At 44.5% G+C, this 26,312-nt stretch overlaps 1 protein-coding gene across 1 annotated transcript in view; it reads right to left on the reverse strand.

The window, feature by feature from the left end:
* sh2d3ca (SH2 domain containing 3Ca) overlaps positions 1 to 18,076 on the reverse strand; it is an 88,159-nt gene extending 70,083 nt beyond the window's left edge. Inside the window, exons 1-3 of the mRNA XM_046369515.1 lie at positions 17,960 to 18,076; positions 11,718 to 12,404; positions 4,856 to 5,075 (exon numbers count right to left, since the gene is read on the reverse strand). Coding sequence (XP_046225471.1) covers positions 4,856 to 5,075; positions 11,718 to 12,404; positions 17,960 to 17,981 — 929 coding nt within the window. The 5' untranslated portion in view covers positions 17,982 to 18,076. The remainder of the gene's footprint in view (positions 1 to 4,855; positions 5,076 to 11,717; positions 12,405 to 17,959) is intronic.
* Between the last annotated feature and the right edge of the window lie 8,236 nt (positions 18,077 to 26,312).

Below are 26,312 nucleotides of genomic sequence, written 5' to 3' on the forward strand. Positions count from 1 at the left end.
TTTAAGATCATCTCTCAATTCAAATAAATGTGTCAATACTTTGCCCCTTGATAACCAGCGCACTTCTGTATGTTGTAAAAGCATTACATGGTCGCTGCCCAAATCATTGCATAATGCAGAAAGTACATGAGAGTTCAGGGGCCTTGTTTTAATAAAGCTTTAATAAACGCTTTTCCAAAACGTCTTTCAAGCAGTCAGGCATTCCCTTGGCAGCAAGAGCCTCTCGGTGTACCCAAGTGGCTTCGGGAGAAACTGTTGCACGCGCGATACCACTCCACTATATCTCTCTGTCATGGCTTTTGTGCCATCAGTAAAAGATACCAAAGAAGAGCAGCTACGTTTGGCTATATCCTTCTTTATTTCCCCAGAATGTCCATTTATTTGGCGCGTTTGATTCAGAAAATACACCGGTTCCAACTCGCCCAACATGACTACAAGTTGGGAATACCTGCACTCGACAAAGACGTCACAGAAATGAAGCGATGTCATTGACTTATGCAACAAATAAAGTTGTTCAAGAAAAGTTATCGCCTTTGAGAGTTATTAAATGCTATTCTTTACCTTTTCGCAAATTGAAAAAGGGCCCACGATTTTCTCACCCAACCATGGTCAGTAAAGAGATCTGCTGCGCACGAATCAATTCCCTTCTGAATGTCTGTTCACCGGCAACTTGCCGCAAGTGAACTGGCCGGCTGTTGGGAATCCGGGTTTGAATAGTGAACGGAGGATGCTCGAGATGATAGCACCAAACTTTGCGTCACTGGTTGCATTCCAGGACGTCTTTACTGCAGTCGTGCTGCTATAATAATGCTGCTATACCCATGTCACGTTTGCAACACTTTTACTAATGATCAATACAAGCTTGAGACATATTTTGCCATTGTCTCAAAAGTAAGTTTTGGATAGGTTAGAACTTGAACTCTGTGATATGTGTATTCTCCTATTGGCCTTCCTGTAAAGGAATTTACCGAGGTTAGCTAACCAGCTATTTGTCGTCCTTAACGTAGGAGACTCTGCTAGCTAGCCAACAGCTAGCCAACAGCTAGCCGACAGCTAGCCAACGTCTACCGAATAGACTCACAACCTGGTCGCATTCACAGGTAGTATCACATTTTCATTTCATTTCATTACAGTACAACGGTTTGATTTGTTTGATCGTAGCTAGCTACATAGCCGTCTTTGTATCAAAGATAATTGTGTAGTCTAGAGCGATTTTCTAGGTTAGCTAGCCAGCTATTGTCGTTCTTTTAACGCAACGTAACGTAAACAACACTACTAGCTAGCCAGCTAGCCCCCGAATAGCAGCACTGCAGAAACTATTACACTCAACGGAACGACTTGATTAGTGTAGTGTCAACAACGCACCCACTGCCAGCTAGCCTACTTCAGCAGTACTGTATCATTTGAATCATTTTAGTCAATAAGATTCTTGCTACGTAAGCTTAACTTTCAGAACATTCGAGACATGTAGTCCACTTGTCATTCCAATCTCCTTTGCATTAGCATAGCCTCTTCTGTAGCCTGTCAACTATGTGTCTGTCTATCCCTGTTCTCTCCTCTCTGCACAGACCATACAAACGCTCCACACCCCGTGGCCGCGGCCACCCTAATCTGGTGGTCCCAGCGCGCACGACCCACGTGGAGTTCCAGGTCTCCGGTAGCCTCTGGAACTGCCGATCTGCGGTCAACAAGGCAGAGTTCATCTCAGCCTATGCCTCCCTCCAGTCCCTCGACTTCTTGGCACTGACGGAAACATGGATCACCACAGACAACACTGCTACTCCTACTGCTCTCTCTTCGTCCGCCCACGTGTTCTCGCACACCCCGAGAGCTTCTGGTCAGCGGGGTGGTGGCACCGGGATTCCTCATCTCTCCCAAGTGGTCATTCTCTCTTTCTCCCCTTACCCATCTGTCTATCGCCTCCTTTGAATTCCATGCTGTCACAGTTACCAGCCCTTTCAAGCTTAACATCCTTATCATTTATCGCCCTCCAGGTTCCCTCGGAGAGTTCATCAATGAGCTTGAATGCCTTGATAAGCTCCTTTCCTGAGGACGGCTCACCTCTCACAGTTCTGGGCGACTTTAACCTCCCCACGTCTACCTTTGACTCATTCCTCTCTGCCTCCTTCTTTCCACTCCTCTCTTCTTTTGACCTCACCCTCTCACCTTCCCCCCCTACTCACAAGGCAGGCAATACGCTCGACCTCATCTTTACTAGATGCTGTTCTTCCACTAACCTCATTGCAACTCCCCTCCAAGTCTCCGACCACTACCTTGTATCCTTTTCCCTCTCGCTCTCATCCAACACCTCCCACACTGCCCCTACTCGGATGGTATCGCGCCGTCCCAACCTTCGCTCTCTCTCCCCCGCTACTCTCTCTTCTTCCATCCTATCATCTCTTCCCTCCGCTCAAACCTTCTCCAACCTATCTCCTGATTCTGCCTCCTCAACCCTCCTCTCCTCCCTCTCTGCATCCTTTGACTCTCTATGTCCCCTATCCTCCAGGCCGGCTCGGTCCTCCCCTCCCGCTCCGTGGCTCGATGACTCATTGCAAGCTCACAGAACAGGGCTCCGGGCAGCCGAGCGGAAATGGAGGAAAACTCGCCTCCCTGCGGACCTGGCATCCTTTCACTCCCTCCTCTCTACATTTTCCTCCTCTGTCTCTGCTGCTAAAGCCACTTTCTACCACGCTAAATTCCAAGCATCTGCCTCTAACCCTAGGAAGCTCTTTGCCACCTTCTCCTCCCTACTGAATCCTCCTCCCCCCCCCTCCTCCCTCTCTGCAGATGACTTCGTCAACCATTTTGAAAAGAAGGTCGACGACATCCGATCCTCGTTTGCTAAGTCAAACGACACCGCTGGTTCTGCTCACACTGCCCTACCCTGTGCTCTGACCTCTTTCTCCCCTCTCTCTCCCAGATGAAATCTCGTGTCTTGTGACGGCCGGCCGCCCAACAACCTGCCCGCTTGACCCTATCCCCTCCTCTCTTCTCCAGACCATTTCCGGAGACCTTCTCCCTTACCTCACCTCGCTCATCCACTCATCCCTGACCGCTGGCTACGTCCCTTCCGTCTTCAAGAGAGAGAGAGTTGCACCCCTTCTGAAAAACCTACACTCGATCCCTCCGATGTCAACAATTACAGACCAGTATCCCTTCTTTCTTTTCTCTCCAAAACTCTTGAACGTGCCGTCCTTGGCCAGCTCTCCCGCTATCTCTCTCTGAATGACCTTCTTGATCCAAATCAGTCAGGTTTCAAGACTAGTCATTCAACTGAAACTGCTCTCCTCTGTATCACGGAGGCGCTCCGCACTGCTAAAGCTAACTCTCTCTCCTCTGCTCTCATCCTTCTAGATCTATCGGCTGCCTTCGATACTGTGAACCATCAGATCCTCCTCTCCACCCTCTCCGAGTTGGGCATCTCCGGCGCGGCCCACGCTTGGATTGTGTCCTACCTGACAGGTCGCTCCTACCAGGTGGCGTGGCGAGAATCTGTCTCCTCACCACGCGCTCTCACCACTGGTGTCCCCCAGGGCTCTATTCTTGGCCCTCTCCTATTCTCGCTATACACCAAGTCACTTGGCTCTGTCATAACCTCACATGGTCTCTCCTATCATTGCTATGCAGACGACACACAATTAATCTTCTCCTTTCCCCCTTCTGATGACCAGGTGGCGAATCGCATCTCTGCATGTCTGGCAGACATATCAGTGTGGATGACGGATCACCACCTCAAGCTGAACCTCGGCAAGACGGAGCTGCTCTTCCTCCCGGGGAAGGACTGCCCGTTCCATGATCTCGCCATCACGGTTGACAACTCCATTGTGTCCTCCTCCCAGAGCGCCAAGAACCTTGGCGTGATCCTGGACAACACCCTGTCGTTCTCAACCAACATCAAGGCGGTGGCCCGTTCCTGTAGGTTCATGCTCTACAACATCCGCAGAGTACGACCCTGCCTCACACAGGAAGCGGCGCAGGTCCTAATCCAGGCACTTGTCATCTCCCGTCTGGATTACTGCAACTCGCTGTTGGCTGGGCTCCCTGCCTGTGCCATTAAACCCCTTCAACTCATCCAGAATGCCGCAGCCCATCTGGTGTCCAAGTTCTCTCACGTCACCCCGCTCCTCCGTTCTCTCCACTGGCTTCCAGTTGAAGCTCGCATCCGCTACAAGACCATGGTGCTTGCCTACGGAGCTGTGAGGGGAACGGCACCTCAGTACCTCCAGGCTCTGATCAGGCCCTACACCCAAACAAGGGCACTGCGTTCATCCACCTCTGGCCTGCTCGCCTCCCTACCACTGAGGAAGTACAGCTCCCGCTCAGCCCAGTCAAAACTGTTCGCTGCTCTGGCCCCCCAATGGTGGAACAAACTCCCTCACAACGCCAGGACAGCGGAGTCAATCACCACCTTCCGGAGACACCTGAAACCCCACCTCTTTAAGGAATACCTAGGATAGGATAAGTAATCCCTCTCACCCCCCCCTTTAAGATTTAGATGCACTATTGTAAAAGTGACTGTTCCACTGGATGTCATAAGGTGAATGCACCAATTTGTAAGTCGCTCTGGATAAGAGCGTCTGCTAAATGACTTAAATGTAAATGTAAATGAGTGACATCATGAAGAATGCAGAATGTCCTCGGACAGAAAGACACACTATTTTCTTTCAAAGGCCAGGGGAGCTTAGACATCAGCCTGTCTGTAGTCTGTACAGAGGCATCCAGACATCTTAGAAGTGTATATATCACAGATAGAGTTCTATATGTTTGATCTACACAAGAGATAGACAGTAATCAATTAGGAATCAGTAGTCAGCTGTAGTACATGGTTGATATTCAATAAAATAATAAACCTCACCTGTCCACAGGTTTAGCAGCCTGGCTTTCCCTCTGAAGGCCCTCTCCCAGGTCTCTATCAGTAGAACCACTGGAGGCCCTCTCAGGCAGGGGGATGGAGTTACTGTCTGTTACCAGGTTATCGGCTCTCTTCATGGGGAGGCCCTCCTCGATCTGATGGGTGACAAGGGTCCCAGGCTGCTGCAAGGTTTTCTTTAGAAGCTTGGGGGTTGGAGGTGGCTCTGTGTGGATAGTTTAGCTTATTAGGATCCCCATTAGCTACTGCACGTGCAGATACTCTTCCTGGGGTCTACATAAAGTACAATTACATGACAAAGTACAGAACAAGAACATTATAAGATATTACATTAAATCCTTAATAAAAGTTATATATTGGTAAGACACCGAGAGACAACAAAAATACTATTTTAACACTATTCATATACACTAAACAAAAATATAAATGCAACAAGCAAGAATTTCAAAGATTTTACTGAGTTACAGGAAATCAGTCAATTTAAGTAAATGAATTAGGCCTTTATCTCGGGATTTCACATGACTGGGAATACAGATATGCATCTGCTGGTCACAGATACCTTTTTAAAAAATATAGGGGTGTGGGTCAGAAAACCAGTCAGTATCCGGTGTGACCACCAATTGCCTCATGCAGCACGACACATCTCTGTTGCATAAAGTTGATCAGGCTGTTGATTGTGGCCTGTGGAATGTTGTCCCACTACTCTTCAATGGCTGTGCGAAGTTGCAGGATATTGGCGGGAACTGGAACACGCTGTTGTACACGTCGATCCAGAGCATCTCAAACATGCTCAATGGGTGACATGTTTGGTCAATATGCAGGCCATTGAAGAACTGGGACATTTTCCAGGAATTGTGTACAGATCTTTGTGACATGGGGCCGTGCATTATTATGCTGAAACATAAGGTGATGGCGGCGGATGAGCTTCCCTGAGACGGTTTCTGACGGTTTGTGCAGAAATTCTTCAGTTGTGCAAACCCACAGATTCATCAGTTGTTTAATTGGCTTATTGATATGCCACACCTAATATATAATATATATATATATGCCATTTATATATATATATGCCATTTAGCAGACGCTTTTATCCAAAGCGACTTACAGTCATGTGTGCATACATTCTACGTATGGGTGGTCCCAGGGATCGAACCCACTACCCTGGCGTTACAAGCGCCATGCTCTACCAACTGAGCTACAGAAGGACCACGGTGGATGGATTATCTAGGAAAAGGAGAAATGCTCACTAACAGGGATGTAAACAAATTTGTGCACAAAAGTTGAGAGAAATAGGCTTTGGTGCGCGTGGAGAAAAATACATCTGGGATCTTTCATTTCAGCTCATGAAACATGGGACTAGCACTTTACATGTTGCGTTGATATTTTTGGTGAGTGTACCTATATACCGTACAGTTAAATTAGATCTTTAGAAAGAGGAGAGGCGCTGTGATACAAGATGTTTATCTGTTTTTTTAAAGCTAAACTTGCTTTTTACCTGAATAACCTCTGGTGGCAGAGCATTCCACGATGACATGGTTTTATACATACCTGGTGGACGCATTAAGAAACCCATTGTGGCGTGTCTGGTGGGGTATGTACAGTTGAAGTCGGAAGTTTACATACACCTTAGTCAAATACATTTAAACTCAGTTTTTCACTATTTCTGACATTAATCCGAGTAAAAGTTAGGATCACCATTATATCCATTTGGAAGACACATTTACGACCAAGCTTTAACTTCCTGAGAAGTTTTTGAGAAGTTGCATCAATATATCCACATAATTTCCCCACTCATGATGCCATCTATTTTGTGAAGTGCACCAGTCCCTCCTGCAGCAAAGCACCCCCACAACATGATGCTGCCACCCCCGTGCTTCACAGTTGGGATGGTGTTCTTTGGCTTGCAAGCCTCCCTTTTTCCTCCAAACATAACGATGGTGTTAACTTCCGGCGCTGACAGAGATGGCCGCCTCGCTTCGCGTTCCTAGGAAACTATGCAGTATTTAGTTTTTTTATGTTATTTCTTACATTGTTACCCCAGGAAATCTTAGGTTTTATTACATACAGTCGGGAGGAACTATTGGATATAAGAGCAACGTCAACTCACCAACATTATGACCAGGAATACGACTTTCCCGAAGTGGATCCTCTGTTTGGCCCCCCACCCAGGACAATGGATCGGATCCCAGCCGGCGACCCAAAAAAACAGTGATGTAGAAGGGGCAGACGGAGCGGTCTTCTGGTCAGGTTCCATAGACGGGCACATCGCGCACCGCTCCCGAGAATACTACTCGTCAATGTCCAGTCTCTTGACAACAAGGTAGACGAAATTCGAGCACGGTAGCATTCCAGAGAGACATCAGAGACTGTAACGTTCTTTGCATCACGGAAACATGGCTCACTCGAGACACTATCGGAGTCGGTACAGCCACCTGGTTTCTTCATGCATCGCGCCGACAGAAACAAGCATCTATCTGGTAAGAAGAAGGGCGGGGGTGTATGCCTTGTGATTAACAAGACGTGGTGTGATCATAACAACATAACTCATACAGGAAGTCCTTTTGTTCACCTGACTTAGAATTCCTCACAATCAAATGCCTACCGCATTATCTACCAAGATAATTCTCTTAGATCATAATCACAGCAGACCCTGAAAGAACTTCATTCGACTGGATGTAAACTGGAAACCACATATCCTGTGGCTGCATTTATTGTAGCTTGGGATTTTAACAAGGCTAATCTGAAAACAAGGCTTCCTAAATTATATCAGCATATTAATTGCGCAACCCGGGCTGGCAAAACCCTGGATCATTGTTATTCTAACATCCGCGACGCATATAAGGTCCTCCCCCGCCCTACTTTCGGAAAAGCTGACCATGACTCCATTTTGTTGCTCCCAGCCTATAGACAGAAACTAAAACAGGAAACACCCGCGCTCAGGTTTGTTCAACGCTGGTCCGACCAATCGGATTCCACGCTTCAAGATTGCTTCAATCACGTGGACTGGGATATGTTCCGCATTGCATCGAACAACAACATTGATGAATATGCTGATTCGGTGAGCGAGTTTATTAGCAAGTGCATCGGTGATGATGTACCCACAGCGTCAATTCAAATATTCCCCAACCAGAAACCGTGGATTGATGGCGGCAGTCGCGCAAAACTGAAAGCACGGACCACTGCTTTTACTCAGGGCAAGGTGACCAGAAACATGACCGAATACAAACAGTGTAGCTATTCCCTCCGCAAGGCAATCAAACAAGCTAAGCGTCAGTATAGAGACAAAGTAGAGTCACAATTCAGCGGTTCAGACATGAGAGGTATGTGGCAGTCAATCACAGACTACTAATGAAAAACCAGCCCCATCACGGACCACAATGTCATGCTCCCAGACTGTTGATGGAATTGATATGAATGACTAGAATATTCCACCCTGAAGCCAATTTCGTATGAAATTGATTAGAATTATGTATAACCATAGTCTGTACAATATGTCTATAATAGTATCTTAAAAACAGACCAGAACGTTCTGTCTGAGCAAGATTCAGTGCCGACCTTGGCTGGGGACACAGAGTACTTCCCAGAGTCTCCCTATCTTGAGGGAGGAGGGGGAGTAAATCTCACGGAATCCCCTAATCTTTGTCGGCTTGGTACCTGGAAATGTGTGTGCGTATGTTAGTGTCAATGTGTGTGCGTATATTAGTGTGAATGGGTGTGGGTGAGAAGCCAGTATAAAATGAATTGTCTTGTACAACAGAGCAGCGCGCTCTCGTAAATAAACTTACTGACTATCGTAGCTGGGCCTCCGTCTGATTCATTTCAACCAGTTTCTTACAAATTCTGGGTTTCAGGCTGAGTAGTGAATTGGGTTTATGAACATTGAGAACAGAATTCTCGTATCTCAGACAGACAAAACAACTTCTTTGCTTGCTTTGAGGACAAGACAGTGCCACTTGACATGCGGGCTCTCCTTCACTGCAGCCAATGTGAGTAAAACATTTAAATGCAAGGCTGCAGGCCCAGACGGCATCCCCAGCCGCGTCCTCAGAGCATGCGCAGACCAGCTGGCTGGTGTGTTTACGGACATATTCAATCAATCCTTATCCCAGTCTGCTGTTCCCACATGCTTCAAGAGGGCCACCATTGTTCCTGTTCCCAAGAAAGCTAAGGTAACTGAGCTAAATGACTACCGCCCCCGTAGCACTCACTTCCGTCATCATGAATTGCTTTGAGAGACTAGTCAAGGACCATATCACCCCCACCCTACCTGACATCCTAGACCCACTCCAAGTTGCTTACCACCCGAATAGGTCCACAGACGACGCAATCGCACTGTGCCCTAACCCATCTGGACAAGAGGAATACCTATGTAAGAATGTTGTTCATCGACTACAGCTCAGCATTTAACACCATAGTACCCTCCAAACTCGTCATTAAGCTCGAGAGCCTGGATCTCAACCCCGCCCTGTGCAACTGGGTCATGGACTTCCTGACGGGCTGCCCCCAGGTGGTGAGGGAAGGTAACAACATCTCCACCCCGCTGATCCTCAACACTGGGGCCCCTTGTGTCAGTGCGTTCTCAGCCCTCTCCTGTACTCCCTGTTCACCCACGACTGCGTGGCCATGCACGCCTCCAACTCAAGCATCAAGTTTGCAGACGACACTACAGTGGTAGGCTTGATTACCAACAACGATGAGACGGCCTACAGGGAGAAGGTGAGGGCTCTCGAAGTGTGGTGTCAGGAAAATAACCTCACACTCAACGTCAACAAAACAGATGATCGTGGACTTCAGGAAACAGCAGACGGAGCAGCCCCCTATCCACATCGACGGGACAGTAGTGGAGAGGGTGGAAAGTTTTAAATTTCTCTGTGTACACATCACGGACAAACTGAAATGGTCCACCCACACAGACAGCGTGGTGTGGTTGGCTGAAGGAGGCTGAAGATATTTGGCTTTTCACCAAAAACACTCACAATCTTTTACAGATGCACAGTCGAGAGCATCCTGTCGGGCTGTATCACCGCCTGGTACGGCAACTGCTCCGCCCATAACCGTAAGGCTCTCCAGAGGGTAGTGAGGTCTGCACAACGCATCACCGGGGGCAAACTATCTGCCCTCCAGGACACCTACACCACCCGATGTCACAGGAAGGCCAAAAAGATCATCAAGGACAACAACCACCCGAGCCACTGCCTGTTCACCCTGCTATCATCCAGAAGGCGAGGTCAGTACAGGTGCATCAAAGCGGGGACCGAGAGACTGAAAAACAGCTTTTATCTCAAGGCCATCAGACTGTTAAACAGCCATCACTAACACTGAGTGGCTGCTGCCAACATATTTACTCATCTCTAGCCACTTTAATAATGGAAAAATTGATGTAATAAATGTATCACTAGCCACTTTAAACAATGCCACTTTATATAATGTTTACATACCCTACATTACTCATCTCATATGTATATACTGTACTCTATACCCTCTACTGCATCTTGCCTATGCCGTTTGGCCATCGCTCATTCATATATTTTTATTTATTCTTATTCATTCCTTTACACAAATTTTTAGGTTAGATGACTTGTTAGATATTACTGCATGGTCGGAACTAGAAGCACAAGCATTTCGCTACACTCGCATTAACATCTGCTAACCTTATGTATGTGACAAATTACATTTTATTTGGTCCTTATGGCCAGAGTACATCACTGAGGCCAAGCTTCCTGCAATCCAGGACCTCTATTCCAGGCGGTGTCAGAGGAAGGCCCTAAAAATTGTCAAAGACTCCAGCCACCCTAGTCATAGACTGTTCTCTCTCGGTACCGGAGCGCCAAGTCTACCCCCAAGCCATAAGACTCCTGAACATCTAATCAAATTTCTACCCAGACTATTTGCATTGCCCCCCTCCCCTCTTTTACGCTGCTGCTACTCTGTTTATTATCTATGCACAGTAACTTTAATAACTCTACCTACATGTACATATGACTTCAATTACCTCAACTAACCGGTGCCCCCGCACATTGACTCTGTACTGGTACCCCCTTTATATAGCCTCGCTTTTGTTGTTTTACTGCTGCTCTTTAATTATTTGTTACTTTTTTGGAGGGGGGGTATTTTTCTTAACTGCATTGTTGGTTAAGGGCTTGTAAGAAAGCATTTCACTAATACCTGTTGTATTCGGCACGTGTTACAAATTAAATTTTATTTGAAAAATACAACTTCAATGAATCAGTCATCTTGTTCTTTGAAAAATAGCATTGTATTTTTTTCAAACACAATTTTCTCCTTCAGATCACTTAGAACAGGCCAGCAAAAGGTGCTTTCCTATTTTTAGTAAATAGTGGTATCCAATTGGTAGTTTACAGTCTTGTCCCATCGCTGCAACTCCCGTACGGACTCGGGAGAGGCGAAAGTCGAGAGCCGTTCCTCCTCCGAAACACAACCCAGCCAAGCCACACTACTTCTTGACACAATGCCCGCTTAACCCAGAAGCCAGCCCTCATCAATGTGTCGGAGGAAACACCGTACACCTCGCTACCGTGTCAGTGTGCATTGCGCCCGGCCCGCCACAGGAGTGGCTAGTGCGCGATGGGACAAGAACATCCCTGCCGGACAAACCCTCCCAATCCCGGACGATGCTGGGCCAATTGTGCACCACCCCATGGGTCTCCCGGTCGTGGCCGACTGCGACAGAACCTGGACTGGAACCAGGCTCTCTATTGGCACAGCTAGCACTGCAATGCAGTGTCTTAGACCACTGCGCCACTCGGGAGGCCCCCGGCTTATCATTATTGATGGATAACAGGTGCATGTTTACAGCCCTGGCTCTATAATGAGACGGAATCAGACTGACCAGGAACAGTAGCAAGGTTCCTTCTAGCCCCACCAGTTGAAGCTGTATCTGAAGCTGCACCCTGATCAGTGGTGAATGCGCGTTTTTTGGAGACGTCTTCACAAGTGAGCGGCGGGGCGTTAGAGGTACGAGACCCCACATCCTGAGCTGACATTAGCTGCCCTTGGTGTGGTTCTTCTTCCTCACAGTGAGCCTGTGGGTCTCCGTGTTCATTCCTATCGAGTGATCCTCCTCTGGGGATGGGAGGCAGCCCTTGGTCCCGTTGGGGCCTTGGACCAGGACCAGCCTGGGTGGATAAAGGTGAGAGAGGCTGGTCCTTTCTGGAGCCAGGCCGGCTGGATTGTGCCATGAGCAGGTGAGAGCTACACACATGGTCCCCTGCCGGCCGCTGGCTCTGACTCCTGCCCAGCCTTGCCCCTGTCTTCTCCTTGATCTTCTTGGTCCCGCTCTTCCCAGAATTCCCACTCTTGTCACTCTTCCTGAGGAGGAAGCGGGGAAAGGTGCCCATGTGCGTGTAGTTGTCGCTGGAGCTGGATGTGCATGGATGCATCATATCCATGTCGTCAAAAAACGTCTCCACAGCCCCAGCCCCATCAGGCTCGGCGGAGGAGGACTTGGAGTCGAATTTGTCAGACAATGAGCTGCGACGGAAGGAGAAGTTAGGGAGAATTCCAAACCACTTTAAACCTGTTGAGGGAAACAGACAGATAATGTGTCATACGTTTACAGTAGTACCCTGGAATGCTCTTCAAATCAAATTCCACTCAAAAACATTTGGTATTTGCTTCATTAATCCATTGTCGATATATAGTCCCAAAATGTTTTGCATGTCAGCAATCAGTTCTTAATGTTTTAACCTTGTTTTTAAAATATATTCTGATGTCTTTGCTTTCCTCACATTATTGCTTTTATACACTGTTTACGTGTTCTAGAATGTTGTGTGTGTGTTCTAGAATGTTGCGTGTGTTCTAGAATGTTTGGAACGTGACCCCCTGGGCTGGGTTGTTGGAGTGCAAGAGGTGACTGCTGGCATGTATAGTTGTTGTTTTTTCTTCAGAAACTTCAAACTGTTCAAAGTTAACAGTATAACATGGTCAGATTGAGAGTTGGTGGGAGAGCCAGAACAGCCTCTCGGGGTCCAGGGGAACAATACATAAACACTGGGCAGGAACGGAAAGCGTTTGTCTTAGGTGTAGGAGCTAACTCGTTCTTTTGAAGCAGTTATTTCAATTGAATATTGAGGAAGGTCATGTGTTAAGATAAGGGACCCAGCACTAGCAGCCTATTTAGTTGGTGTGGAGCCGCAACAGTTGAGACAGACAGTAGATCAAATGCAAAATAGGTGGTAGGCTATTTAGTCTATTTACAGTGCAGATGATTCTGAAGACTGTACATTTTTGTAAACACAACTCCAGATCCAAATGGCAACAATGACTTAAAGGCCCAGTACAGTTAAATTTGATTTGCCTTTTTGTTTTATATATATTTCCACACTATGAGGTTAGAATAATACTGTGAAATTGTATTGCCCTTTAATTGTGACCGCCTGAAATTCCTGCCTGTTTTGGATGGATGGAGTTTTGGCCTGCATGGTACATGTGGAGTCACCTGATATGAAAATGGAGTAACAGGAAAATCTCCAATATCGTGAAGAAGAAAACACTTACAAAAAATATACACTACCGTTCAAAAGTTTGGGGTCACTTAGAAATGTCCTTGTTTTTGAAAGAAAAGCACATTTGTTGTCCATTAAAATAACATCAAATTGATCAGAAATACATGTTGTATTAATGTTGTAAGTGACTATTGTAGCTGGGAACGGCTGATTTTTAATGGAAAATCTACATAGGCGTACAGAGGCCCATTATCAGCAACCATCACACCTGTGTTCCAACGGCACGGTGTGTTAGCTAATAAGTTGATCATTTTTAAAGGCTAATTGATCATTAGAAAACTCTTTTGCAATTATGTTAGCACAGTTGAAAACTGTTGTGCTAATTAAAGAAGCAATCAAACCTGGCCTTATTTAGACTAGTTGAGTATCTGTATCATCATTACTTGTGGGTTCAATTACAGGCCCTTATTGCTGACAAATGGGTTTGTTTTTCAAGACTGTGTTTTTCTTTCTTATTATTATATTATTCTTTCTGCTTGCATTTCTTATTTATATTTTGATGTGTGTATTTTCTGTAATTTATGTATATCAGGGATCCTCTGTAAAAGAGACATTGGCCGTATGACTCCCTGATCAAATAAAGGTTAAATCAAATAAATATAAATGTAGACTTCAATGGGGTAGGGACATCCCAAGGATTCCAGATAGCACATATCATTAGAGGTTGCTGACCTATATACATAGACTTGAAATCACTGGCCACTTTAATAATTGGAACACTAGTCACTTTAATCATGTTTACATATTTTGCATTTACTCATCTCATGTATTCTATCCTATTCGACTGTATTTTAGTCAACGCGGCTGTGACATTGCTCATCCAAATATTTATATACTCTTAATTCCATTCCTTTACTTTAGATCGTGTGTATTGTTAGATTTTACTTGTTCGATATTACTGCACTGTTGGAGCAAGAAACACAAGCATTTCGCTACACCCGCAATAACATCTGCTAAACACGTGTATGTGACAAATAAAATTTGATATGAATAAAGTTGTGAGTTTACCGGCTGGCCAGTTCACAACGGTGTGGTGACTAGAACTGTTTGACTTTTCAAACAGGGATAAACACTGTTAAGTGAATGACATGATTACCAGCAAGGTTGTTATAGTAAATTAAAAATAATCCGATAATGAATCATGAAAATAAAATAACAAACCTGTTTGAAAAACTAAACAGAAACTATTTATCTTTGACTCCGAAACTAACTAAAATAAAAATAATAAATTGTCCCTTTGTTTTTTTCCCCCCTAAACTTTGGCAAAAGTTGAATACGTTTTTTTAATCGTTTTTTTTTTGGGGGGGGGGGGTTCAAGCTACTGAATCTGGCAAGTAAATGCTGTTTCAAATAGGCTTACCCCATTCATAGACGCTAACTACTTTAGCGCCTATTGACGATACTATCTTCTGACCGTGGTAGTTTTGTTAAGAGCCCTACGCTTGCTCTAAACATTAACACGCATCGCTTGCAGTACGTTTTTGGAAACTTTTTTTTAAATTTTCTACAAACCGCTGGAAACCTTACAATACGGCAAACAAGGGTGTTCGAGAGCTAAAATGGCCTAGCTTGTGTATCACTAGCCATTACTAGCTATCAATGAAAAAATGATCTAGGTAGCAAAATGGATTCTTCTTTACATGCACTACTAAAGTTAGAAAGCATTGAATTGGTGTAAACCCTTATACCTCATTGGCGTAAACATGGGCGAGCGAGGATTTCCTTCCACCAATTTAACTTAACCTATGACATGACCCAAGATCTTGGCTACGTTCAGTTGCCAAACGTTCTCCAACCTTCCAGATAAAAATGCCATGATTAGAGCTGATGTGACTCCGTATTCTACATGTCAGAGGCATGTTTGTTCTACATAGAAATAACCTATCTGAACGTTCCAAAACATTGCATCCTGCTGAATGTATGAAAGTGACATATTTTCCAGGAAGTAGTCTTGTAGTTTTTGAACATTTGTAGGCTTATTGAATAGTTTTCAATGGGCAAAAACATAGCGCAATTTTCATAGCAAAAACTTCATGAAAGGCATCTGGCAGTAAATTCATCCACAAAAATTAATATAATTGTATATGTATCTTAAATGTCACTTATTACTTACATCTTATTACTGCCCCCCAGTTGCGAGAAATGACATCCCAAAAAACACACTAAACAAAAACACTATACAACACAAATGGCCCCCAGTCATGCTTTCTGTCCCTAACACTCAAATTAAAACTAAAACTAAATATTTAAAAAACAAAATATAATAATGTTTATACAACTAAATAAAAACTAGCAAATAAGAAACTAAACTGAATTTCAAATAAAGATTGATGAAACTAATAGAAAAAAAGGATAGAAAAAACAAAACTATAATAACCTTGATTACCAGACTGACATTTGTTATTTTACATGAACAAAAGCATAATGTTTGAGTGATTAGCCATAGGTTTGCAAGGATAATTAACAATGTTTGTTGCACACAATTAGTCCGTTTGTGTGGGGGAAATGGAGGGAAAACATCTCACGTGATGATCGGCACATCACATGATGATGATGACGCAGTGGTGATGGGGAATGTAGGCCTTAATATATAATAATGGCCTTGTTGTATTTCTTAGTTAGCCTGCTTTTTTATACCTGTGATTTCAGAAAGTGAGGCTACAGTAGGCTCCAATACTTTCAAAGTAATTGTTCTATGCACTTTTTCTAGATTCCCATGTGTGTTTCTATATGAAGACCATTTACAGAGAGAACACGGACAGCACTGTACTGGATAGGAGGATGAAACAGAAACTACACGTTTTGTCTTTACTTTGTCCTCAAAGAGGCAGTGGCCACTATTACGTTCCCCAGCAAGAAACAAAAAAAGTGTCGCAAAAACAGAAGGGGGAACTAAAAAAAGAGTGACTGACGACAACCAAAACTAAACAGGTGGGGGTTCTAGGAGGGGTTCTGAAAGACACACAAGGGGGTCGTCCACTGAAAGTTGACTAGCAACAACAACTGGGACATAAAAGACACCCACTCTGAGCGCCCACTAAATTTGCTCAAGAAGAGACAAACATAATTACAAACCCACACCATACTTAAAAGACAGGAAGCAAACCAAAAAGTGGAGAAAATGAAGATCAGATAAAGAATAGATTTTTTATAAATCAAATAGTGAGAGGTGTTAAAGGTGTCAACCCTTCACATCTCTCAACACAACTGGAGCACTGGTCCAGCCACTTAAATATCACCTGGGACAGCACAGGTGAAACACCTTCTGACTAACGAGAAGCGAGATGACACCAATCGGCGCGCCCAATGTGCTAACGTGCTAATGTCCAACCTCGAAATATTAACAGAAAAACCAAAGCCTGTAATACCACTAAAGGATCCTTTTTTTAGCTGTGACATCTTCCATATTATCTATCTACACTGTAGAGTGAAGAACATTCAAAGGTAACAGTTAACCAATGAAACTGAACTGTTTCCTGTGTGTGCTACTGCTGCATCTATCTTGGAAGTTCTGTGGTGTGTGCGCGCGCGCATGTGTGGTATTTTCACACTTCCTCCTCCTCCTCCTCTTCCCCTCAGTGAAGTACAAAAATGAACCAAATTTCTCCCTTAAACCAGGCTGAGGTCAGGACCTAAGACCAATAATAGCCTATCATATACATGTATATAGTGTATACATTCTAATACAATATAAACTGAGTGGTTCGAGCCCTGAATGCTGATTGGTTGACAGCCGTGGTGTATTTAAGCAATAAGGCCAGAGGAGGTGTGTTATATGGCCAATATACCACAGCTAAGGGCTGTTCTCAAGCACGACGCAACGCGGAGTGCCTGGCCACAGCCCTTAGCCGTGGTAACGTTTTGTCATACCCGTGGTCTACGGTCTCATATACCACGGCTGTCAGCTTATAACAGACCGTATACCATGGCTATGACAAAATATTTATTTTTACTGCTCTAAATACGTTGGTAACCAATTTATTATAATAATAAGGCACCTCTGGGGTTTGTGGTATATGGCCAATATACCACAGCTAAGGGCTGTATCCAGGCACGACGCGTTGGGTCGTGACTAACAACAGCCCTAAGCCGTGGTATATTAGCCATATACCACAGCACTTTGTGCCTTATTGCTTTAGTATATGATGTCTATGGTGTTGTCATGCATGTACATAGTCTATAGTCATGACTCACGTTATTGCAATGGTGTAGGCTAGCAGCTGTAGCACACCCTTCAACTAGATCAGAAGTGCATTATTTACTATGTCCCTCTTCATTTATTCATCAGAAAGAAGCCTGTATCTAGGTCAGCCTAAAAAGAGAGATGTTACACTGTAGATCTTTTTTTGTGTGTTATACTGTCTAAAGCTTTATTTGCATGAGACCAGTGAGAGGAATGGCAGGTGGCTCAAACACAGATATCGCATTACTACGGTCACTAGCATGACGTAATTGTAAGAGAGGTGCATTTAGTTAATGATTAACGTGAATCCTCAGCCTCTAGCCACACACACACACACACACACACTGAAGTGGTACTCCACACACGCCGTAGTAGGCTACTTACTCAGTTTCCGTTTTCCGCTCATGGTGAGGCTGTGGGGTCCAACTTCAGGCTTACTAACTATCTGACTGCGGGGGGGGGGAGCTACTCGATCTCCAGTGCCAAGTAGACTGTCTTTAAGAGCAGGAACCAACCACTCCTTTAACCAACCAACCTCTTCTCTATCTAGCCACAGTTCAGTTCAGTTCCGCTCCACAAGAACAGATGTGTAAATGTATGCACGCAGAAGAAGCAGAGTAGACAGGCCTCTGTGCTTCCTGTGTTAGCCAGTGGGGAGTAGGTAACAGGGAGGTGAGAGTAGAGGAGCCTGTAGCATGTCACTGTATTGTGGCTATACAGAAGTAGTGCAGCGGTGTACGGTGTGTGTGTGTGTGTGTGTGTGTGTGTGTGTGTGTGTGTGTGTGTGTGTGTGTGTGTGTGTGTGTGTGTGTGTGTGTGTGTGTGTGTGTGTGTGTGTGTGTGTGTGTGTGTGTGTGTGTGTGTGGGTGCTAATCTTAGGTGCAGACAACCGGCCCTCCCTGCATGTAACAGACAGCGCCTGACAGAGGCTGATAGCGCTGCATGCATGTGAGACCTTTTCCCACAGACTGAAGTTAATAATGAATGATTCCTTAATGAAACTGAAAGCCCCAGCTGCCTATCAGATCTCTGGTCTGATATCATATCCCTGAGCTGTTGTTGTTATTTTACCCCGGGAGTCTGGGACCACTAGTGAATTGTTGAGGGACCGTTTGTACATACGAGATGGCTACAGTATATCTGATTCTAGGCCCATCAATCTGACACTTACAAACACAGATTTCCATGCAGTGAATATATACTATGAACAGGGAGACCAATGAATGATATGAGGAAAGGCATTCCCCACAGACTGTCTAAGACAGTGAAAAGCATCAGCATGCAACAACAACCAAAAACATTAAAGTATTTGTTTACGGAGTTCTCAATTTCCTCCATATGGAAATATGAAGCTACGTATATGTCAAATAATGAGGAACATGTTGTGCATGTTTTTAAGAGCTGAAATGACACTTACTTTTAGAGCTGGGCGATATGGACAAACATCAATTTACGATGAATAGAACGATAAGTTTACGACGTTAATGTGCTCCAGCGTTTTTTGTATCCTTTAAACTACTACTACTAGTTTGATGGTTTTAGCCATTTGTCCCATTCATTTAACAATCACCCATATTAGCAAACATACTTCATTTCAAACTTCACATTTCTCTAGTATAGGCTACTTTGCATAATGATCGGCCTGATGGCGTTATCTGAGACAAGTGCAAAGTGCCTCGTCCTATAGATTTGTGCCGAAATGTTTGTTTCAGTTTAGATAGCTTATAGCTACTTTACTTACATTCCAAGCTTGTTTACGTGGGTATCTATGTCAGCCAGGTGTACCTGGTTGTGTTCAGCTATTCCGGTTTTTACTTGCAGTATTCTAAGTGAACACTAGAATGCAGCAGATATACAGTATTCGGTACAGAGCAAGTCCTGTATTGAATTCATTCTCTGTGCTCCAGTCAACATCCACTCAAAACCATGCACCTTTGGACTGGTAGCCTGAATTGTTCCCCCACATGAACTCTGTCTCAGAGCGGTAACATCAAAGGCACTATAAATCAACAATAAGTGATTTAATGTAGCCTACAGATCACAGGAGGTTGGTGACACCTTAATTGGGGGAGAATGGGCTCGTGGTAATGACTGGAGTGGGTTTAGTGGAACGGTATCAAATACATCTAAGACATGGTTTCCATGTGTTTGGTGTCATTCAATTTGCACACCTGTCAGGTGGATGGATTATCTCGGCAAAAGGAGAAATGCTCAGTAACAGGGGAGTAAACAAATTTGTGCACAACATTTCAGAGAAATACGCTTTTTGTGCGTATAGAACATTTCTGGTATCTTTTATTTCTGCTCAATAAACCTATGAAACATGGAACCGACACTTTACATGTTGCGTTTATATTTTGGTTCAGTAGATGAATCAGGTTCCCAATTAGTGCTTAGTTATTACCAGATTATTAACTTAGAGTGCATGCATGTTTAAACAAGGAACTACGGACAAATTGGTCATATGTGTGCATGTCAAATGAGGTGTTTTCAGAATTATAAATAGTCTTTAATTACATATGAGTACACAGTGAATGCCTTACTAACAACGTCCCAAATATCATCCTATTCCCTATATAGTGCACTGCTCTGGTCAAAAGTAATGCACTATATAGGGAATAGGGTGCCATTTGGTAACGTGTTTAATGATGTTTCATGTTCAATGTTTAATGATGCATCACATGGATCTATAAATTACCATCACATTCAGTAGGCTATATTGATGTGTGTTCGCCCATGTGAACATGATGTGAGGTTATTGTCGTTATGTTGGTGTATGAATCAGTGAGGTGACAGGGAGATATGTGGGAGTGAGAATAGGGACTGTGTGTGTGTGTGTGTGTGTGTGTGCGCGCGTGTGTGTGTGTGCGCGCGTGTGTGTGTGTGTGTGTGTGTGTGTGTGTGTGTGTGTGTGTGTGTGTGTGTGTGTGTGTGTGTGTGTGTGTGTGTGTGTGTGTGTGTGTGTGTGTGTGTGTGTGTGTGTGTGTGTGTGTGTGTGTGTGTGTGTGTGTGTGTGTGACCCAGGTTGTTCACAGACAGCCAGACAGGGTCTGATTGACGGCTCTATATCGGGCAGGGGTATCACTGTTCAGAAATCGTTCTGTCCTGTTCTGGAGATAGGAGGCAAGATGGCTGAAACACACACATGCTCGCTCGCACGCATACACACACAGCTCCTGTCTGTCGAGGAGCAACCTGGTCTGTGTGTGCATCTATTGCCCACCCCCAGTACACTGTCAATGTATATCAACAATGTATCAACCATCAACAGGGTTGGGGAGTAACAGATTACATGTAATCCGTTCCATGTAAGGGATTACGAGAGAAAAAAACTGTAATCCATTACGTTACCAGCAAAAATATTGTAATCAGATTACCGATACTTTTGAAAAACTGGACGATTACTTTGAGTATTACTTATAAATTCAGAAAGGATGTTTGCGAAAAAAAATCTTTGACACTTCTCTGTTTTCTCAATGACATTCAAATCAGCATTGAAAAAAGGAGGAAGGCTTTTGTAGGCTACAGTCCAAGCTATGTCTTCCAATGGTGCGACTGCTGTCGGCATCCAAAGATTATCCAACTTGAATAAATGTTTGGAGGTAAGGATGACAGCAGTGATGTAGTCTACGGCTATATGGATATCACTTATGATTGATATCCACATAGTGCATTGATAGGAATCAAACTGCTGCTCTCTCATTTAGCTTTCGGCTTTCTAGCCATCACTGCTCCATTTTTCATATGTCCATTTGTTTTGTCTTGTTCCATACACACCTGGTTTTCATTCCCCAATAAATCTACATGCATTTGGTCCTCTGTTCCCCATCATGTCTTTGTGTGTAATTGTTCGTTGTAATGGTGTATGTTCACACTTTTATAGTTTATGTTCCGTGTTTTTGGGCACTTATGTCATTTTTTTGTGCCTAGAGTTGAACTGAATAAAAGTGCGCCTGTTTACTCTACTCTGCTCTCCTGCACCTGACTTCGCCTCCCTTACATCGCCTTAACAGCCATTTCCCAAAAGTCAAACTCTTACCACATGCAAACTCATTTTTTCTCAGCTTCAGAAGCATCTGCATTCATCAAATGTTGTGTGGTTATCCTTAGATATATTCTCCAGACTTGCTTAGAGGGAATTGTTCATATGTTGTACAGTTTTTATTCTAGATAACATTTTGTTCGAAAATTAACTGCCCAAAATGCATTTTACTACAGTACCAGTCAAACTTTTAGATGCACCTACTCATTCAGGGGTTTTTCTTGATTTTTAAAAACTATTTTCTACATTGTAGAAGAGTAGTGAAGACATCAAAACTATGAAATAACACATATGGAACCATGTAGTAACCAAAAAAGTGTTAAACAAATCAAAATATATTTGAAATGTGAGATTCTTCAAAGGAGCCACCCTTTGCCTTGATGACAGCTTTGCACAGTCTTGGCATTATGTCCATTCTAGTCTATCAAAAGCTTTTTCTGCATTGAGAGATAATACAGCCCAAGGAAGTGTTGTTCCTGATGAAGCATCTCAGATGTGTAATAGTCGAAGGACGTTGTCCGAGAATAAATGGGTTTTTAACAAACCCACTCCGGTCTACGCGGACCAATTTGGGTAATAGAGTCTGGAGACTGGATGGCAGTTTAAAGAGATGGTGTTTATTAAAGATAGGAGGAAATATGGAGAACATTATGTGGTAACCTTGCCTTTTTTTTAAATGAATGAGAAATTCGGGCTGTATTCATGTCTTTCCCAAATGGACCGTTGTGAACGGCTGTGTTAGTAATTTCGAGCAATAGCGGACCTAATTGATTCAACATTTTTAACAGACCTCAGGAGGAATACGGTCCCATCCCGATGATTTGCCTTTATTCTTGCTATGCAATGCCCTTTTTGACTTCACTGAGAGAGATTTGGGCTCCCAGCGAGATGGCGTGTTCTGTTGAGAAGAGGAGTTCTTCAGTTATTTTTTTTGAAAGGACTTCATCTGGTTTGGTGTGGATTAACAATCAGAGGTGTACAGTTCTTTATCGAAGCGAGAGTCTTTGATTCTGTCACGATCGTCGTATGAAGCGGACCAAAGCGCAGCATGGTGTGAATGCATCATTTAATGACACCCCCCCAAAGGTGCGGACTCTGGCCGCAAAACCCTAGGTTAGGGGAGGGTCTGGGTGGGCGTCTGTCCGTGGTGGCGGCTCTGGCGCGGGACGTGGACCCCACTTCACCACAGTCTTTCTCCGCCTCATTGTCCGCCTCCGTGGCCTCCTAAACACGGCAACCCTTCTAAATGGCCCCACTGGACTGAGGGGCAGCTCCGGACTGAGGGGCAGCTCGGGACTGAGGGGCAGCTCCGGACTGAGGGGCAGCTCCAGACTGGCTGACGACTCTGGCAGATCCTGGCTGACTGGCAGCTCTGGCGGCTCTGGCAGATCAGAGACAACTAATGACACCTGCCTCTGATTGAGAACCATATTAGGCATATAAATAGAAATCCCCAAAATCATAGAAAAACAAACATAGACTGCCCACCCCAACTCACGCCCTGACCATACTAAATAATGACAAACCAAAGGAAATAAATGTCAAACCGTGACAGATTCATTCATTTGGGTTCTGATAGTAATTCCCATTTCAGATTCCGTAGTTGCTAAATCAGCGAACCGATCAATGCTGTGTAGCTTGTTGGCCAGTAAACGACCAGGACGATGACCACGGAAGCAATGGTTGAGACTAACTCGATGGATGGCAAATTCTGCTCTCTGCCTTATCAATAAATGAAGTTCTGTCTTGACTCTGGAAAGAGTAAGATCTACCTGGTCTTATAACGCTCTAACGCAGGTAACGACATTTTCAATTCTGACATCTTATATTTGGATTTATTCAACCCAGATACAAATGCAGTTGGATAATTTTTTGTTATGAAATCTTTGGTGGTATCCCATAGAACCCGAGAGTCATCGACTGATTTTTTTATTGATCACACACGCACAAACCTGTCAACAACACCGCAGCTGTTTGAGATGCAGACGGCAGGCCTATTCTTGGAATCAACTGGTTTTAGGAGGTTTTTTGTTTGTGTGTTTGTTTGTGCTTGCATGCGCACTGTGTTTGCATGTGTGTGTGTGTGTGTGTGTGTGTGTGTGTGTGTGTGTGTGTGTGTGTGTGTGTGTGTGTGTGTGTGTGTGTGTGTGTGTGTGTGTGTGTGTGTGTGTGTGTGTGTGTGTGTGTGTGTGTGTGTGTGTGTGTGTGTGTGTGCTGTCGTGCGTGAGTATGTGTGATATTCTCGATTCCTGTTTTTATTGGGTCTTCTAAGAGCTTGGTTGGCACACGAGTTGCTCTGACAGCCTGCGTGAAGGGTAATAACTAGTAACGTGACAACGGCTGTTGACGTATGAGCCCTCGACTCTCTATGAGCTTGGGGATCAATCACAGAACCAATGTGATAGAGACGAGAGGCAGGGGAGGAGAAGGGGAGGAGGTTGTAGGGGGAGGCGGGAGGTGGGAGAGTCAGGAGAAGGAGAGGGGGTGTGAGGAGGGGGGGGGGTGGTGAGGAGGGGGAAGTTGTGAGACAGCACTGGGTAGTTATGAGGCTCAGGGCTGTCAGTGAGTTTGTACGAGAATATGGTTTCAGACCTGCACAGGCACACGGCTTTCAGCGTCACTGAATACTGAAGTCTGATCCATCATCAGCCTTCATCTCTTTTCCTTCCTCAGATGGACAGTTGAGATCTATTCAACTCTATTATACGACTGCTATCTCCCTTTGGTTTTGGTTAGTCCTCCAGCGGGAAGCTTTCCTAACATTGTGGCACCTCATCTGTTCCAGGACTGTCTGATCTGTGATGTTGCTGCACAGTGCTCCTTCCTGCTTCTAGTTGGTTAATGAATCTAAGACTTCGCTCGTGTCACCTTGGACTGTGTGTGTACCCATCTTTCCTTTCCTGTATATGTGTGTGTGTGTGTGTGTGTGTGTGTGTGTGTGTGTGTGTGTGTGTGTGTGTGTGTGTGTGTGTGTGTGTGTGTGTGTGTGTGTGTGTGTGTGTGTGTGTGTGTGTGTGTGTGTGTGTGTGTGTGTGTGTGTGTGTGTGTGTGTGTGTGTGTGTGTGTGTGTGTGTGTACCCACATGTTCTCATAGGGCTGTTGACAGTCATCTCTCTGTGTGTCCTGGTCTAATTTCACCCAGACCACAACAAGATGTCAATAATTCATAGTTCTCTCTCTCTCTCCCCATCTCTCTCCGATCTCTCTCTCCATCACTCTCCCCATCTCTCTCCGATCTTGAACGTGCTCACTCCCTCCCTCCCTCTCCTCTCTCTTTCACCACCTCCATCTCTCCTCCCTTCCTTATCTCATTTATTGAGATTAAATAGGTCACTCCCCCTCAATGCCACATCAATGTACGACCAGCAGTATAGGCATAGGGAGATGAAGAAAGATACAGAGACATTAACGGAAATACTGACCTCGCTTTCCTCACCTGCAATATTTCAGTCTAAACCTTGAGATACATTTAATTGAGTTCATGTAAAATGAAAACGTATTATTAATTGACACCGTGGGTTATAAATGAGTTGCACTCATTGTGTTGAAAATTAGATCATCCACACAGAAAACTTCTCTCTTTCCATTTCTCTCTCTCTCTTTCTCTCTCTCAACATGGCCTTCTTCCTCCTCCTGTATTGCATACCTCCCCACTCTGCTGCCTTAGAGGAAAGAGTGAGACAAAGAGAGAGGGGGGGTGACAGGTGAAGGGATGAGAAAAAGAAGAGTATAGCTGCTCACCGACCGTCAAATAAACAGATGTCTGGTGAAGGGAGACCTGATCATCTATTTTCTTGACACCACAGGGAAGGCTCAATTCCAGCTTACTGAAACATATTGGTGTGAATGATTTATTTGAGCGCTGTTTTGCATCTCTGCTCTTCAATTTTCGAGTTTTAACGTCACATGCCCACGTACAGTGAAATGCCTTTTCTTGCCAGCTCCAAACCCAACAATGCAGTGATCAATAACATAAGTCATACTAAAAATAACATAGAGTAGAACAATAAAACAAGAAACGTCAGTCAGTTCCACTACCATATTTACAATGTGCAGGGGTACTGGAATGGTAGAGGTAGATATGTATAGGGGCAAGGTGACTAGGCATCAGGATATATATGTGTTTTTATATTTAACCTTTATTTAACTAGGCAAGTCAGCTAAGAACAAATTCTTATTTACAATGACGGCCTACACTGGCCAAACCCAGACGATGCTGGGCCAATTGTGCTCCGCCCTATAGGAATCCCAATCACGGCCGGATGTGATACAGCCCGGAATTAAACCAGGGACTGTAGAGATGCCTCTTACATTGATGTGTAGTGCCTTAGGCCGCTGAGCCACTCGGGAGCCCTCCATATATGGTGTCTGGTATGCAATATCCTGTCTAAAAAAGTGGATTAATAGCACTCCATGTTATCCCGTTGAATTAGGTCTGTGGGTGTGGGTAAAGTGAAGTTAGATTCTTTCTACTCCTCTCTCCCACACAGGCCTTGAAGCTCTCTATGGATTATCAACTCTGTTCTACAAGTGAGTCAGACATTAGACATTAGCACGGGGGTGACATCAATCAGCATTCATCACACCACTCGGACTCCCCTCTCTCTACCTCTCTAGTTGGTTAGTCAATCAGCCTGCTTGGGGTACCAACTCTTTCTCTCTCGCTCTCTTTAGACTCGTCCCAGCCTGCATGTG

The sequence above is a fragment of the Oncorhynchus gorbuscha genome, linkage group LG11 (genome assembly GCF_021184085.1).
Source record: "Oncorhynchus gorbuscha isolate QuinsamMale2020 ecotype Even-year linkage group LG11, OgorEven_v1.0, whole genome shotgun sequence".
NCBI lineage: Eukaryota > Metazoa > Chordata > Actinopteri > Salmoniformes > Salmonidae > Oncorhynchus > Oncorhynchus gorbuscha.